This window comes from Tenrec ecaudatus, chromosome 11, assembly GCF_050624435.1.
Source record: "Tenrec ecaudatus isolate mTenEca1 chromosome 11, mTenEca1.hap1, whole genome shotgun sequence".
NCBI classification, from domain to species: Eukaryota; Metazoa; Chordata; class Mammalia; order Afrosoricida; family Tenrecidae; genus Tenrec; species Tenrec ecaudatus.
Window position 1 is genome coordinate 227,612 of NC_134540.1, and position 16,662 is coordinate 244,273.

The 16,662-nt window shown below is 43.3% G+C and overlaps 1 protein-coding gene, 1 non-coding gene and 2 pseudogenes across 2 annotated transcripts in view; 1 reads left to right on the forward strand and 3 right to left on the reverse strand.

The window, feature by feature from the left end:
* LOC142461119 (uncharacterized) overlaps positions 1-16,662 on the forward strand; it is a 73,138-nt gene that overhangs the window by 6,341 nt on the left and 50,135 nt on the right. The window contains exons 2-4 of the mRNA XM_075562737.1: positions 1,677-1,913; positions 15,285-15,411; positions 16,349-16,496. Of these exons, the coding sequence (XP_075418852.1) occupies positions 1,911-1,913; positions 15,285-15,411; positions 16,349-16,496 (278 nt within the window). The 5' untranslated portion in view covers positions 1,677-1,910. The remainder of the gene's footprint in view (positions 1-1,676; positions 1,914-15,284; positions 15,412-16,348; positions 16,497-16,662) is intronic.
* LOC142461531 (eukaryotic translation initiation factor 3 subunit F-like) lies at positions 6,952-7,950 on the reverse strand (annotated as a pseudogene).
* On the reverse strand, positions 8,166-8,356 carry LOC142461846 (U2 spliceosomal RNA). Its single transcript, XR_012787026.1, has one exon. It is a non-coding gene; the product is annotated as a U2 spliceosomal RNA (small nuclear RNA).
* On the reverse strand, positions 13,841-15,085 carry LOC142461122 (histone-binding protein RBBP4 pseudogene; annotated as a pseudogene).

The window sequence follows — 16,662 nt, forward strand, 5'->3', positions numbered from 1 at the left end:
ACCATTGTAGGACGAATGCTTGAAATAGAACACCAGTCTGGTTAAAGCACAGCAAGAACAATAGTTTCAGGAAGGCATTATCAACGGCTCTGCAGTGAGGACATTGCTGTTGTTTGGTGCCATGGGGTCAGTTCCGGTCACAGCAATGAGTTATGATCCCTGATGATGGGCCCTCTAGCTGTGGCTCCTTATTTGCATGGCTCTGCCCGTCATACACCTGCACCTATGGTTCCATTTTGAAGGTCATTTCATATTTGCAGATAATAAATTCTATATTATTTGTCCCAAGATTCCATCAAGTATTGGGGCTAATAAATGACCTCAGCAAAATTGTAGAAGGTGGTATAACATTGCAAACATCTGTTTAAGATCTATAAGCCAACAAAGAGCTTCAAAGGGTCTTGAGGAAACCTTGCTATTTAGAATAGTGTCTTAAACAGCAGGGCGGGTGGTGTCACACATGTGGGAATAACTTTAAACATGAGGGGAAAACTTGTACATGGAAAACTATGACACAAAAAGGACTAAAATAGAGGAAAGTAAGTAAGGAGAAAGGCCTGGAGATTCCTTCCAAAATGGCCAGCTGAAGAGAGCCCTCCAGAGTGATGTTCTTTCTACTCTGAGACACATGACCCACCCCTCCCCCAGATCCAAATCAGAGACTTCATCCAGGAGTCATAGATACAAACTGCAGATCATGGAAACATTTAGGAAACATATGTCCATTGAGGATTTACTATTGAGAATATGTAGAATCCTTCACCTCAAAACCAACAAACTGAATTAACGCTGGCACAATAAAGGAAGCTGTATGGATGTTGTCTGTGTAGAAGACACATAACCAGTTTGAGGTACATATATGGATGCTCCCCCTTTGCTGTGGAGTCAATAAGCACAGGAGAAGATGGCAGAGACTGTAGTGATCAGGGAAATACAAGTCAACCCCAAAGTGCGATGCTACTTGAGACCCACTGTGATGGCTGTCATTAAAGTTAACAAAGTAAACAGCACTGCCTCTGTGTGAAACATTCATGGAGTCTCAGAAATTGAGGTGAAACTGAGGGTTCAGCAGTAGAATCGTCAACCTCCATGTGGGGCATCTGGCTTTGATTTCCTGCTTGCATGATCCAGTTTGAGGCTTGCATGAACCAGTTCCTCATGTCTTCTCAATCCTCTCTGAGCTCAGTACAAGCACACCGAGCCCTTCTTGGGGAATCTATGGAAAAGTGACTGTGTGTCTGTGGTAACTCATTAAAAACACGTCTACAAGAGTATTTAGTATTGGTGTTGTTGGTGGTAGCGCTATGTTCACAATTTGATAGGAAGCAAGAGAAACATGCATCAGTTTGGATGGAACCAATTACATAGAAACTCAAACCTGCTTCCATGGAGTCCACTCGGTGAGACCAAGTCAACAGGCCCCTGCCGCACAGTTTTCCAAGGATGTGAATCCTCATAGAAGCTGACTGCAACACCTTTCTCCCGTGGGGCAGCTGGTGGGTTCCACTGGTTGACCTGTATGTTAATAGAGGGACCCTTGAGACATGGTGCCACCTGGACTCCCTGTCAAGTGTGTAGACAGGTCTACCCTGGGAGGATGCTCTGCCCAGGACAACAGCTGAAGGCCAAGAACCTGACACTCCCTCCTTACTCAACACTGTCACCTTCCATTTCAGGTCGCAGGCTTGGTGAACAGAGAGCCAGTCCAGCTAGATCAAGGTCGACTGTTTTGGACTTTCATGAAATTCCGAGCAAGGGTATGTGCTGCTCTGCCTCCCTGTGGACCAAACATCATTCACCTGCCTCCAGACTGCCCAGTGGCTCTGTCTGCACTAGCTGCCTCTTCCTAGAGAGACTCCTTATGCTCAGAGAGCACATTCACTCACACCTTCAGAAGCTGTAGCCTGGAAATGGTGAGTGCTACAGAGTCCTGGGACTTTGTAACTGGAAAGGGAAAGGCTGGATGGAATTGTTGGGGGCTGTATATTTTAGGGCCTGGGATTTTTCTATCAGGTTTAAGAGTAACTGGAGAGGCCAAGAGGCTGAACCCCATCCGTCATCTTAAGGCCCTGCTCCCCTGTTTCTGGATATTTCCTGTACAAGCCTTGTCTGCCTGGGCTCACCTTCCAGCTATGAGTGGTCTGACATGGTCCCCAAACTGACCCATAGTTATCTCTGTTGACTGACAGAAGCACATACTAGAATCTGATGATGGATTTGCCCCGATTGAGGAGCTGAGTCTAAGGCCCTGTAGAAACATTCTTTCCCCAAGCACAGTCCCACCTCTGCCCCTGTGTGGTGTGGTAGCTAAGCTGGGAGGGAGTCAGTGGGATAAAGTGCTGATTGTTGATAGGGTCCAGGGGCGGGCCTTGGTCCTCGTGAGTGAATTCTCCAATGAAATCATTTGCAGCGGTCAGGGAGCCCTCCTGGCTCATGTGGGAGTTCTCCAGATCCACCTGTTAAGGGGGGATGCTTTTTCCTGGAGGTTTTCAGGTGTGTGAGAAACTTTTTGTTCCCATCTAAGGATTAGTGTTCCCCCCATTTCTGCCTGGAGCTGGTATTTAAGTTTCTACTTTTCATCTGCTCTGTACAGTCTGGCATGGGAATGAATAAAAAAGGGGTCCTTTCTTCATGATGAGCTCAACATGTCAGATGATGTATTTATTTTCTTGGGTTACAGTTTTCATTGCAAGAAAGTTTCTAGAGTAGCTTGTATTTCTACTGAGAAATATTCAGTTTAAAGGTGCAAATTCTGAAGTAGGTGAATGCGTATTTGAACTGACATAAGAGGAAAAATGTATAGTAAATTGCGTTATTAGTTTTCCTCTATTATATAAAGGGTAGCTTAGTATTTATACTTGCTGTTTAATTCACAAACGATCCTGGAGTATTTATACCTATGTGTTATTGTTAGGCACCATCCAGGTGCTCCAGACCCATCATGACCTTTTCTTTACAGAAGGAAACATTGCCTGGTCCAGTGCCATCTTTACAGTGACTTCTGTGTTTGAGTCCATTGTTAGGCCAGTGTGTCCGTCCATCTTGTTGAGAGCCTTTCTTTTATCAATAGCCCTTCTACCAAGCATGATGTCCTTTTCCAGGGGCCCGTCTCTCTTGACACCGTGCCCAATGTAAGTAACACAAAGTCTTGCCATCCTTGACTGCTAGAAGCATTCAGGTTGTACTTATTCTAAGGCATATTGTTTGTTCTTTGACAATCCATACTGCTTTCACTATTCATTGACAATACATAATTCAGTTGGCCCAGTGCCTCTTCCATCTTATTCAGTGTCCAACTTTCACGTGCATATGAGGCAATTCAAAATACCATAGTTTGCGTCAGTAATACCTTAATCCTTAAAGTAATGTCCCTGCTTTTCAACGCTCTAAAGAGGTCTTGGGCAGCAAATTTACGCAGTGGCTGGGATCATTTCATCTCTAGACTGCTGCTTCCTTGAGCATCACTTGAGGGTCCAAGCAGGCTGAAATCCTTGACAACTTCAGTCTCTTTTCCATTCAATATGATGTGACATATTGGTCCTCTTTTGAGCTTTTTGGTGTTCTTTACACTGAGTTGTAATCCATACTAAAGGTTATCTTCCAACCAAACTACTAAGATCATGAAGTTTTTTACCATATTTTCACAAACGGTCCTTTGGATTTTTATAGAATATTGCCTTAGAAAGTATGATCTAGTGAATATCAATGTGAACTGAACAGTAGGTATTCAAAATGTAGACATGGTAGCTGTCTGAAATAAGATAGGTTCTATTACAGTGAAGAGGTTTTCACATGACTTTGTAAAATTATTACGTGGGAATTTCATTTCCATGCATTATGCCATTGTTAAGACTTTTATTGTCAAATATATCATAAGAAAAGGTGACCCAACAGAATCTCAAACTATAGAACGATTTCACTGATACAGCATTCAAGCAAAATTTTTCTTAAAGATTGCCCAACAGTGGTTGCAGCTGTTCATTGAAACGAAGCTTCCAGATGTTCAGACTGGATTCAGAAGAGGACATGGAACAGGGGATGTCATTGCTGATGTCACATCCCTCTTGACTTAAAGGAGAGAAAACCAGAAAGTTGTTTCCTTGTGTTTTATTTACTGTGCAAAGGCATTTGACTGTGGCCCTTAATCACCTGTGGATAACCTTAAGCAGTAAGGAATTCCGGAACACTTCCTTGTGCTCATGAGGAACTTGTACCTGGATCAGGAGCCAGTTACCCAAGCAATGGAATACTGCATCGCTTAAAGTCAGGAGAGGTGTGGGTCACTGTAGAATCCTCTCACCGTACTTGTTCAATCTGTATGCTGAGCAAATCATCAGGGGAGCTGGGTTATTTGAAGAAGAATGTGGCACCTCGGTTAGAGGAAAGGTGATTGACAACCTGTGATACGCAGATCACAGAAGCTTGCTTGCTGAAAGTGAGGAGGAATTGCAGCACTTGCTGATGAAGATCAAGGACTGCAGCTTCAGTGTGGATTAGAACTCAATTTTAGCAACACCGACAGCCTCACAACTGGGCTCGTAGATAACATCATGATAAATGGAGAAACAGTTTAATTTGTCAAGGGCTTTGTCTTGGTTGCAACAGCAATCAATGCCTATGGAAGCAATAGTCAAGAAAGCAAAAGCTAGTTTGCATCAGGTAAATTTATTGCATAAGACCTCTTTATAATATTGAAGAGCAAGGATGTTCCTTTCAGGATTAAGGTCCTCAGCCCCAAACCATGGTATTTTCCGTTACCTCATACATATGTGAAAGTTGGACATTGAATAAGGAAGACTGTAGAAGAATCGATGCGTCCGAGTTGTGCTGCTGGAGAAGACTATTGAAAGCACCATGGACTGCTGAAAAGGTAAAGGGATCAGTATCTGAAGAAGTAAGACCAGAGTGCTCCTTAGAGGCAAGGATGGCAAGACTGTCTTACCTACTTTGGACATGCTGTCAGGAGAGACTAGTCCCTGAAGAAGGACGCCATGTTTGGTAAAGTGGAGGTGCCGTGTAAAAGAGGAAGGTCCTCAATGAGATGGATTGACACAGTGGCTGCATCAGTGGGCTCAGTCATAGGAACAATTGTGAGGATGTCACAGTGTTTCCTTTTGTTGTGCATAGGGTCACTGTGGGTCCGAGCTGACTTGATGGCACCTAACAACAACAACTTATCATAAGCAGTGCATACACTGGCCGTGTCTGGCTTAAATCACAGACATCAGGATTTCTGATGATACGTAGGCATTGTCAGTTTTTATGACCTCCCAGTGGGTTCCCATCTGAACTCTTGTCCTTCCTTTCTGAAGATTACTAATATGTGCAGTTGCTAACATTACTTTTGCTAAGATTCTTACTCTTATAATTGACCCTGAATTGTCTCATTGTTTTAATTTCATAACAAAGTACTGTGTTGTCATCTTCCTGTGATTGTGTCTGTGTGCCAGTGAATGTTTCCACGGCAATTTTAGTTCCCATTCAACAACTTCTACACAGATAGTTCTATGAGATTGGTTACAGTCTTCACAATTGGTTAACAGTCTCAATATTTCTGCTCTCCTTGTTCACTTGCCTTGAATCTAATTTTCTTGACATTGTACAACTTTTATCTTTTTGTAAAATTATTGTGGTCATTTTGTCTCATAAGGTTATTATTATTATTTTTGGTGAGCCAGTCTATTTCAACCAAGACTGCAGGGGTTCTTTGCAGTTCAAATTATAAAGAGCAATAATCTAATGGTGTCCCTTATTCTCAACTTGTCCAGGAACGCTGTTCTTTTTTGTTTATTTTGTGTTATGTGAATTGGAGATTTCATTCCACATTTTACTCCAATATAGCCGTAATCAGAACGGTAACCAGCACCATCTCCTCTACTTCTTTTGCTCTCAGGGTAGGTGAAGTTGTGGGTCTTGTAGACAGTTAGTACAGTAGATTATACCCTTTTGAGTCTTTGGTTGTTTTCTTTCTCTCCAGATCCAGATGAATAAATCCCAGAAGGTGTTCCTTAGATGGCTACTCAAAATCGTTTAAGACCCTAGCCACTGTCTCAGTAAATAGGAGGCAGACCCTACAATTTTAGAACTGCCTTATACCAGCTGACTGAGATGTCCCATGAGTTATGGTCCTAATCTTCAAACCCAGGAAATCAATCTCAAGAAGTGTTTCATTATATCTAAGAAGTAGCCAGCCCTGTAGCACCAAATTTTAATCCATCAATTTTATGCTGTTCAATTTGTATCTTTGTAAATTTAACTGTCAGTCGTGTCCAGCTTCATCAGTTATGTTTTCTTCAGGATGCTTTTGAGTTTGATACATGCTGGTGATTGGTTCCCTCGTCTACCCCTGTTGCCATGCATGCTCCCGTTGTATGAATGTACCTACCTATTGCAGATCTGCTTACACGGTTTCAGTGACTCAAGAGTAACTTTTGCTCTTGGGAATATTACTGCTGTCTTTCCATTCTCTTCACAATCTCCAAACTCTTTCTTTCGTTTTTTTATTTTTTAGTGAGTGATTGAATTAGTGATAGAGTGAGTGTGAGAGAGAGTGAGTGAGAGAGTTAGTGAGTGAGTGAATTAGTGAGAGTGAGTGAGTGAATTAGTGAGAGTGAGTGAGTGAATTAGTGAGAGTGAGAGAGTGGGTGAGTGAGTGGGAGAGTGAGTGAGAGTGAGTGGTTGTATTAGTGAGAGAGTGAGTGAGTGAGAGTGAGCGGGTGAGTGAGTGAGAGTGAGTGAGAGAGAGACTGAGTGAGTGGGTGAGTGAGTGAGAGAGCGTGAGAGACAAAGAGTGAGTGGGTGAGTGAGTGAGTGAGTGAGTGAGAGAGAGACTGAGAGAGTGACTGGGTGAGTAATAGAGAGAATGAGTCCAAACTCCTCCTTTCTTTTTTTTTTTTGTTTGCTTTATGAAAGGCAGGCTTTTTTTTTATTTAGTCACATTGGTTGCCTGATTCAGTATGAATCTAGACAATAAAGAAACCATTTCACCGTCACCCCATTCTGAGTTCCAGGGTTGGGGGTCAGGAGTGTTTCCTGGGACCCATTCACAGATGGACATGACTGTGTAAGATTGGCCAGATAAGTTCCCACCACTGGGCCCTTAATGTCGCTGTTGAGCTTGGTCTCAAAGGCATCATGAACGATTTTGGGTACTTGGTTAAGCAGAGAGTTCAAGAAGCTGCCCACAGTATTTAATGTCGCTGTTGAGCTTGGTCTCAAAGGCATCATGAACGATTTTGGGTACTTGGTTAAGCAGAGAGTTCAAGAAGCTGCCCACAGTATTGTCAGCAGACTCCTTTCCAGACAGCACATCCTCTGCACACTGCAACACTCTCCTTAGGGCATCCTGGATGCACTGACCCACTCAGTGTGCTGCTTGTCGCTGCAGAGTCTGATCTCCCAGTGGGGGCTGAAACAGCTCTTCATAATCAGGGCACTCTGATACATTTGGTGTCATAATATGCTACCTCACAGTCAGAGGTTTAAGCATCATCCCCATGTCCTCCCAGTACTGACTGAGGCTTTGATGCGCACACGGCCATTCTGGAGGCTGGTGCCCACTGTGAGGTGAATGAGGCTGGGTGTCTCTGGGCTGTAGTAGTCATGGACCAGCACGGAGTGCTCGGTGATGTCATGGACTGTGGTGTACCAGCCCAGGATGAACTCATTCAGAGAGACGTTCTCGTGCAATCCTTACATGTTCCTCGCAAATTCCATGTTAACAGACAACTTCCTGTTCAGATTCATTGTGAGCCACTGAAAAGCATTGCTACTGTCCACTGAGTGCTCGTGGACACTGCCCAGCAGGGTCCCAATAACTGGGGCAGCACCCTGGTTTCTTCTTTCATTGCTGCCCTCGATGGAAGCTAAAATGACCAAGTGTAGAGGAAAGGGCCCTGGGATCAGAGGCCAAGGTAGCATTGGTGGCAGCGTCTGCACTGGGACTTTCATTGAGCCTGAGTTCTGCTGCCATAGCCAATCTGATGCTCTCTTGTCTGATGATGACTCAGGAGCTCAGTCTGAACTGGGTCAGTGCTGGGGTGGAATCTGGAGCCAGTGGCAAGGCTGTCGCCTGTGCTGTGGCTGAAGTGGCAGGAGGCGCACTGGCTGGTGGAATCAGTATAGCCATGTTGTCGAAATAGGAGCCAAGACTACTTTCTTTTGTGTGTGTGTGCACCGTTCCTGGAAGTAATGCAATACCAGGTCGATGCGTGGAGTGGACGGAGCAAACTCCTATTCCATCTCCTAATTCCAAAAATCCATTTAATATATTGTCCTCGGATAGAGGACGTATCAGATATTAAACTGATAAGAACAGATACTACACTTGATCTTAGCCAAAAGGCCGAGAAGCGATGAAGACTACTTTCTTATAGTCATTCTGTATTGAGAGGAAATTGTTAAGTTGTTGCTAAGTTAAAATTTACTAAATGAGGCAATGTACTTTATAGATTTTTCCATAGAAAATGTGCCTACATATATTTGTTCCACTTGCGTAGGTAATGGAGCAATTTTTGTTCTGGTAACAAAACGTATATGAACTTGTAACTCACGCAGTTGGGGAATCTGATGAACAGGAAACAGGCGGGCCATAGGCTGGTGGATGCAGTGGAGAGACCCAGACCTTCCTTCCTGAAGAATCTGGGAGACCAGTAGTCAGGGATTCAGTTTTGTTCGTGTTTGATTTCATCCTTCAAGTCCCTTAAACTGCTCCACGACTGGCAGTCTGTGCTTGTTTCCCCATGTTAATTGATCCTCTGTGACTTCTTACGGTGGATTGATAAACTCTGGAGATTTTTGCCCTAATATGTAGGGATCTTTTCATTCATAATTATCGCGGTTTGAAATATGCTTCTGAATTTCAATGTAGTTGAATTTGTCAGTTTTCCCTCTGTTAACCTTATTTATTTATTTATTTATTTTGGGGGAGTTTTTACAATAATCTGTACATAAATTGAATCAAGCATATTTGTATATATATTGCCAGCATTATTTTATAAACATTTACTTTCTATTTGAGCCTTTATTATCAGCTCCTCTTTTTTTCCTGCCCTCCCCTTGTGGCCCTTTGATAAATAATAAATTATTATTTTCATAACAGTGACTGCTGTCTCTTTTCCCACGGTTTCTGTTGTTCGTGTGGTGTGGTTGTGTATTATTCATTGTGATGGGTTTCCCCTTCCTCCCCTTTTCTCCCCACCTTCCTCCTACCCACCACTCCTAATTCTGTTTCTGAGGGGTTATCCAGACTGTATTCCACATGTCGTGAGCTTTTATCTGTACCAGTGTGCATGCTCTGATCTATCCCAAAGTGAAAGGCAGGAGTGGGGTCATTGTAGTGGGGTTGAGGAGGCCTGTAGGAACCAGTGGGGGTTTTGTGTATTTCATCGGCACTGCTGCACCCTGGTTCACTTACCCCTTTTTGTTTTTTAATTAAAGTGGGGTCTTTTTTGTTGTCGTTTCAATCATTTTATTTGGGGCACTTACAGTTCTTATCGCAATCAACACATACATCTATTCTGCACATTTGTACATTAGTTGCCATCATCATTCTCAAAACATTTTCTTTCTACTTGAGCCCTTGGTATCAGCCCCTCATTTTTTCCCCTTCTCCCCATCCTTCCTCCTTCATGGACCCTTGATAATTTATAAATTATTATTTTTAAAAAACATTTTATTAGGGACTCATACAACTCTTAGCACAATCCATACATACATCAATTGTGTAAAGCACATCTGTACATTCTTTTCCCTCATCATTTTCAAAGCATTTACTCTCCACTTAAACCCTTGGCATCAGGTCCTCTTTTTTTCCCCTCCCTCCCTGCTGCCCCCTCCCTCATGAGCCCTTGATAATTTATAAATTATTATTTTGTCATATCTTTCCCTGTCCGACGTCTCCCTTCACCCCCTTTTCTGTTGTCCGTCCCCCAGGGAGGAGGTCACATGTAGATTCTTGTAATTGGTTCCCAAATTATTATTTTTTTGACTCATCCCTTCCTTGTGACCCATTGGTGAGGGGATGTTTTATTGTCTATTGATGGGATTTGAGTCTCTGCTGCGACTCCCCTTGATTTCAGCAATAAGTTTTTGTTAGTTTGTTTTGGGTCTTCTGATAGCTATTACCTGATCCTGTTCACATCTCATGATCTCACCGGCTGGTGTGCTTCCTCCATGTGCACTTGTGGCTTCTCTGCTAGATAGCCGCTTCTTTAACTTTAAGCCTTTAAGACCCATACACTTTATCTTTTGATAACAGGGCGTAATCTGCTCTCTTTACCTCATTTGCTTATGCACCCATTTTGTCTACATGGATAGCACCTAAAGGGTGAGCATCACAGAGTGCCAGGTTGTTGGAACAAAGTGTTCTTGCGTTGAGGGAGGGCTTGAGCAGAAGCTCAAAGTCCATCCACTACAATGTATTCCCATATAAATATATATACATACGCCAATATCTCCTTTTGTAGGAATCAATATATTTACCTATGTACACCAATATTTATACCTGTAGCCATAGCTTTGCTTACTAGATCTTTCCACTGTTTCCTTTTACCCTCCTCCTGTCCCACCATCATGTTCACCCTTCTTCTGCCTCTTAGTAATTCCTCTCAGCTAGATTGATGTTGCTCCTACACTCTCAGGATCTCTACTACGTTCTCCTGGTTGTTGGTTTGAATTCCCTGGTTGTTCCCGTGTCTACAGTGTTGTTTGCTCATCTCCTTCCCCGCCTCTGTTAATCTTTTGAAGATTTTTCTGTATCTGATGACATTTGCTTACGATGGGCTTCTGGATGTATTCTAATTTGACATCCTCATAACTAAAGCTAATATACTGGAATTAATTGTAGCATAGAAATAAACTTTTCCAATAGGACAATTATTTGATTAAAACCCATCTTTCTCCCTCGTACTTGATTTCAAATCATGATTCCCATGTGTTTCAGAGTAAAACTGCACTCCATAGAACTCTCTGTGGTTCATTTTTTCAGCCTTTCTCTGGCCTTCACCCTCTAACCTTTTGTGGCTGAAGGCTTAACTGCCTGTGCCACCCAGGGACTCACACAGGGTGAGTGTGCTCTGCTATTCCTCTGCCTCGCTTGCTGTGTGTCATGAATCAACTTCCCAGAGAGGCTGAAGGGCCTGTTTTGAGACTGAAAACATGATAAATGATGGATGGGAACATCTCACTGGCTGGAGTGTTAGTCTCTCTTTCCTGATGCTCATGTACAGTTTAGCAGCCAAAGCCTCTGCGCTTCAGTGAACTTAGTAAAACACATAGTCAGCAAACACAAGGGCTTGCTGTTGTGGTTCTTCAGAGATTGGCCACTCACGTGTCGTCATGGAACATGGGTGTATTTGTGCACTCTCTGGGTGTCTGTCTGCTCAGAGGAGCAGGCAGCAATGATTGCTGTACAGTAGTGTGTCTCAGAGTTTGAAAACTGTGATGAAATGTGGATTCTTCCTTTATCTATCTTTGAACCGGGTTCCGTTTATTTTTTGATTAATGCTGCGTGCTGTGAAGGGGCAGAGTGCACAAAGTGCAACTGTAGAGTTTTTAAAGAGTAGGTGCAAAATGTCACAGTTCACCAAAATAACATTCTCTTTTCGGCAGCTGGTCTGTCAGTTCTTGATCACTTGACGTTCTTGAAAACGAATACTGTGAGGTCAGGGCTTTGAGTTGCCCTTTGTCCTGCAGGCCACTGGGCCTCCCAAGGATGGTAAGGGGCCGAGGGAAAAACTGCGTTTCTGCAGTGCTTGCTACTAGTTAATATCTCATCCTGCTTCCACCTGTAATTCATAAATACTCGAGTTCATCCTGTGGAAGGATGTGAACAGCGCACCCTTCCTCATGAATGGAACAGATGATCAAGGGTGGGCATAGGGACTAAATTTTAGAGCATTTATCTAATTTATGTCGTGTGTTCTCTTTTCTGAACCATCACAATGGAGAGTAATGAGATTGTACAGGGCCACAGTCACTCTGTGGGGAGATGCTCTCACTGTAGTGGAAGAATTAAGTGTTTGAGATACCACGTGAGGAAGTAAACCTAGACAGTGAAGTGATGGAGCCATTGTTAAACCCTAGATTAGCCATTAGTAGGACTGAACTCGCGTCAAATCTCTAGGAAATCTCAGTCCCCAGGACTCTTATCCTCCCCCTCCTTTCACACACTGAACTACATGGTAACTTTTTTGGGTTTTTAAATCATTTTATTGGTGACTCTTCCAGCTGTTTCCACAATCCATACATGAATCCATTGTGTCAAGCACATTGGTACATTGTGGGGGGAGGCCAGATGCTCAGACATTCTCCCAGAGCGTGATCAGTTGCCAGACTATATGGCAGGCCCAACTCCCTGCTGTTAAAGATAACGGATGCCTGCAGACATCTATTTGGTTCCAGAAGGTGGGGTTTATACCCTACTGATAATGGTTCCTATGGAGATCTAGGGAATAGGTCAAAGTTAAGCTGCCATCCTAAACCTAGGATCTGCCCATCTTGTCCCATGTATAACCCCAATCCCTCCCCTTCCTATTGTGTGTATGTCCTTAGACCACCCTCCTCTCATTACTGTATTATCCATAGGACAGCCCTTTCTAGTGACGTGGGTCCTCACCTGTAATTAGGGGGCTTGCACGTCCTCAGAGAATATAAAAGGGGCCTGGGCTAGTATTAAATCTCTCTCTCCCTCCACGTGGACCATCAGCGGGGCTGAGGTGAGCATGCACCATGAATCGTGACTGACTCCATTTATTTCAGGACTTCACTTCTGTCTCTCATGCTCTCTATAACTTTACTATGATCTTTACTTATTATCGCTGTACAATTGCGCCTACCGGACCCGTAATGATGTGTTAGGGGCTGGCTTTCCCTGAGAGTACATATGTTGCCATCATCGTTTCAAAACATTTTTCTTTCTGTAGGAAAGTGTTTATTCCATTAGTCATGGAGAGCAACAGGCCTGCTCGTGAAACAGGTCGCCCAAAGGGGAGATGCTATCCAACTAGTGGTCAAAGACTAACGTTCTGTTTTTTAAAAAACTCATCCAAGATTAATTTAATTTGAAAAGTATCAGCTATCAATGCACTCCTCTCAACTTAACTGGACAGTCTACCTGTGGTCCAATTGGCAGGTAAAAACATCTCCTTACAACTTGGTGGTCCCAAGTTGCAGAAAAAATCCAACACCAAAAAAGGAAAAAAAAATCCAACACCAAAAAAGGAAAAAAAAATCCAACACCAAAATGAAAACAACCATTTCACAGAAAGGAAAGAAAGAATATGTAGTCAGTTTAAGAAATAAACTTACAAGCAAAAATATATGGAAAAGAGGAACATGAGTAGTTTTGACTTCACTGAAGGAGTGGAGAGACTGAGCCGCATGGGAAGGTTGCATCCTGGCAAGTTAGGTGTGAAGATTCTGGAGGAGGCCTTTCTAGGACTGGACTCTCCCTGCTTCCTGAGTAAGAATGATACCTTGCAGCATTATAATTCCTGGTTCAGACACCTACCCCACTCTAACCTTGACTTAAATGAGTCAGAAAAACTTGGGATCATAGCATAAAAAAAACTATATATATATATCTCCCCTTTGGGTGGCTACTTTAGGCCTGGGTTTCTTTCTAGAAAATTTCTGAAGAAAATTTTATTACAAGTCTGTGCTTTTGCTAAATCAAGTCTCCCAGTTAACATTTAGACAACACGTGATTTGGGCTAAGGGCATTGTTGATGGTGCCTAAAAAGGTGCAGCCAAACATAGTCTCACCTCAAACCCAGTGTTCAAAATCAATCTCTTGGTTGAGAGAAAAAAGGGGGAGCCTAAAATCACAAGTACAGAACATTTAGGACCCCTGTCCTTCTGGATCCACATTTCCTTCAGGGTCTTCATCATTGTAAATGTTCTCGCCATCTCCCACGCTTGCAAGATGTTATCTTCTGATATAGACCCAATCACCCACGGTTCATTGGGATTCCAGAAGTCGGGTATCTTGGCAGTGTGACCACCATGAAGAAACAACTCTGGTCCATTTTCATCTTCAGCATCTTCTGGGGATTGTTCCTCTGCAATTTTACTTCAGTCCCAGACATTCAGTCTACGATCAGTGCCACTGGAAGCCCAAATAGTTTCATTGTGAGGTGACCCTGGAACATTTCATCCTCATGTGATTCAAAGGAATGCAACTTGAGTTTCACATTTCTCAGCTCCCACAAAGCAACAGTCTTCTCAGCTGATCCTGTGGCAAGAATGAATTCATTATTAGGATTGAAAGAAAGGCAGTTCACTTCAGCAGTGTGAGCACCAACTGATTAGCTTGGTTTGGAAGCATTGTTTGAATGAGTATCCCAGATCGTGAGCTTCTGATCATCATCATCCACCAACCCAAACAGAGACTCGTGAAGTAGGATGTCAAGAAACATCTTCAGCTACTGCAGTATGTCCAGCAAAAATGGTTTTTGTATCCACCACTTATCCACCACTTTTCCTTCCTTTGGAGCAGCACTGATGTCCCACAGGCAGGTGGTATGATCATGTGAAGCACGAAGCAGGTGCCTGCTGAGATTTGGGTTCCACAAATGTTCGTAGCCTTCCTTCTGCTGTCCAGAGATGCAAGTCTGGGCTACACTCTCCAGAAGGGTCTGGTTTAGAAGGGTGTTTTGTGTTGTCAAACACAGGAACATCTGGATGGAGTCTTGGTTGCAAGATTCTGGGGCACGTAAGCCCCAGTTTACGTCTCTGTCATGGTTGACCTTGATTTCTATTTCAATCTTGCCACTGACAGAGTCCAGCCTTCCAAATTCTCCTTTCTCACTGTTGTAGTGTGAGACATTATACTGAGCCTCATCATTAAGGAGCTGCACACTGGCTACTACAAGGTGGTTATGTTCATCCGATGTATGTGTGCCCAAGTCGATGAATGCTGAAATCTTTCCCTTCTGGTTTGGTTACATCTGCGAAGTCACTGTGCAGTTAAGCTGGGCCACTCCAGAGCATGGGTCATCACCAAATCGTAAAGAAAAGGGGTGTACTTTTTCCATATTTTATACTCCTCGTTAATCACATGTTCTTTCATGGCGCCATCAAGGGCTGCTTCTGTGGCCGTGGCGGGCAGTCAGATTGGAGAGCCAGGAAGGAGCTCAGAGTAGAGCGTTGCAGGAGGGGCAGGGAGGTTGCGGGCGCTGGCTGCGCATGTGCGCGGCCTCTATTGTTTCTTATGGCCCCACCATTTTCTATCTACTTGAGAACTACAAGGTAACTTGCTGAACCAGAATATGTGGGTGTTTCAGGATGCAGTGGCCCTTGAAGATGTGACTGTGGACTTTTCTCAAGAAGAGTGGGCTTTGCTGGATCTTTCTCAGAGGAAACTCTATAGAGACGTGATGATGGAAACCGTCAGAAACCTGGCCTCTGTAGGTATGGATGACTTCTTTTTAAAAATCGCCTTCTCTGTGATCACATATGCCATACCCATTGTTGGTACTCCTCAGTGTGGGCCCAGTGATGAGAGGACGTTGATAAATGGGACAAGTGTAGTATGTTATGTGCCCTTTGGAGCATCTTGTCTTGGCTTCTCCATGAATAGAGACTCTGAGTGTTACAGGGATATCGTATTTCAGTTGTGACTGAATGCTTTGTTTCTTCTAATGTTGTACACATGGAGAGAATATTTGTGGTCTAAGAATTGCATTGAGGCTTACTATGTCTGTCACATATTAGATAAGGTATATTGACAAGATGAATTTACACTTCCCTACACTCTGGACACCTGGGCTAAGAAAACGGTGACCCAGTGTCAGGAAAGTGTTCCTTAACTATTGTCTTCTCTATGATAGGTCTTTCTCCACGAGCAGCAGGTCAGCCACACACATCTGTTGTCCCCGAGTAGCCAGAGGAAGACCTGAGGAGAGTGCAGGTAGCACTTCCAGCACCGCCAGTGTTGAGGGCTGCAGGAGGGAAGAAGCCTCTGAAGGACCAGGCCTGTATGGAGGGAATGAGATTTGAAGAAGTCAGTTTGAACTGGTCTCTTTTGGGTTGAGCAAGCACAGAGATTGAGCTTGCTTCTCTGACTTTCCTTCCAACACACCAGTGCTCACAGAGAAAGGTGGCCCTCATTCCTCTCTTCATGTTCCATGGGGATTGTGTCAAAAATCTGTCTGCTTTCTTCTTCCCATTGCGTTCCATTTGTCAATCTCAGTCTTCATGGCACTATCTCCTGTTGAATTGCTCTTTGACCGTGGTTTCAGTATGAAACAGGAAAATGTATTAAAATCTTTTTTTTTCTCACAGCAACCTTTCCCTTCTGAGTAATGCTTTACTTTTAACATTAACTTAAATCTCTTTTTTTTTTCAGTCTCTCAAAACCTTGCTGATGGAAAAAATCTGTCCACTGAAAATACAATACAGTACATGAAAAATGACACCTGGTCCCCTACGGTTCAAGAAATCTGTGAATTGCATGTCACTGAAGATCAGAATAAAGACCAGACTGCATGTGGGAGGTGAGTGTCATTCACTTGAGATCGAACAGTGTTTCAAAAGAGAGTTTGAAGATGCTATAGTGGGATTGAAATGTTTTCATTAGCGTTTTAAAAAAGTTAGTGGTAAATGTAAATGTAATCTAATTTTCCAAGATCTTTTAGAATCCGCTCATATGTATATGTGTTT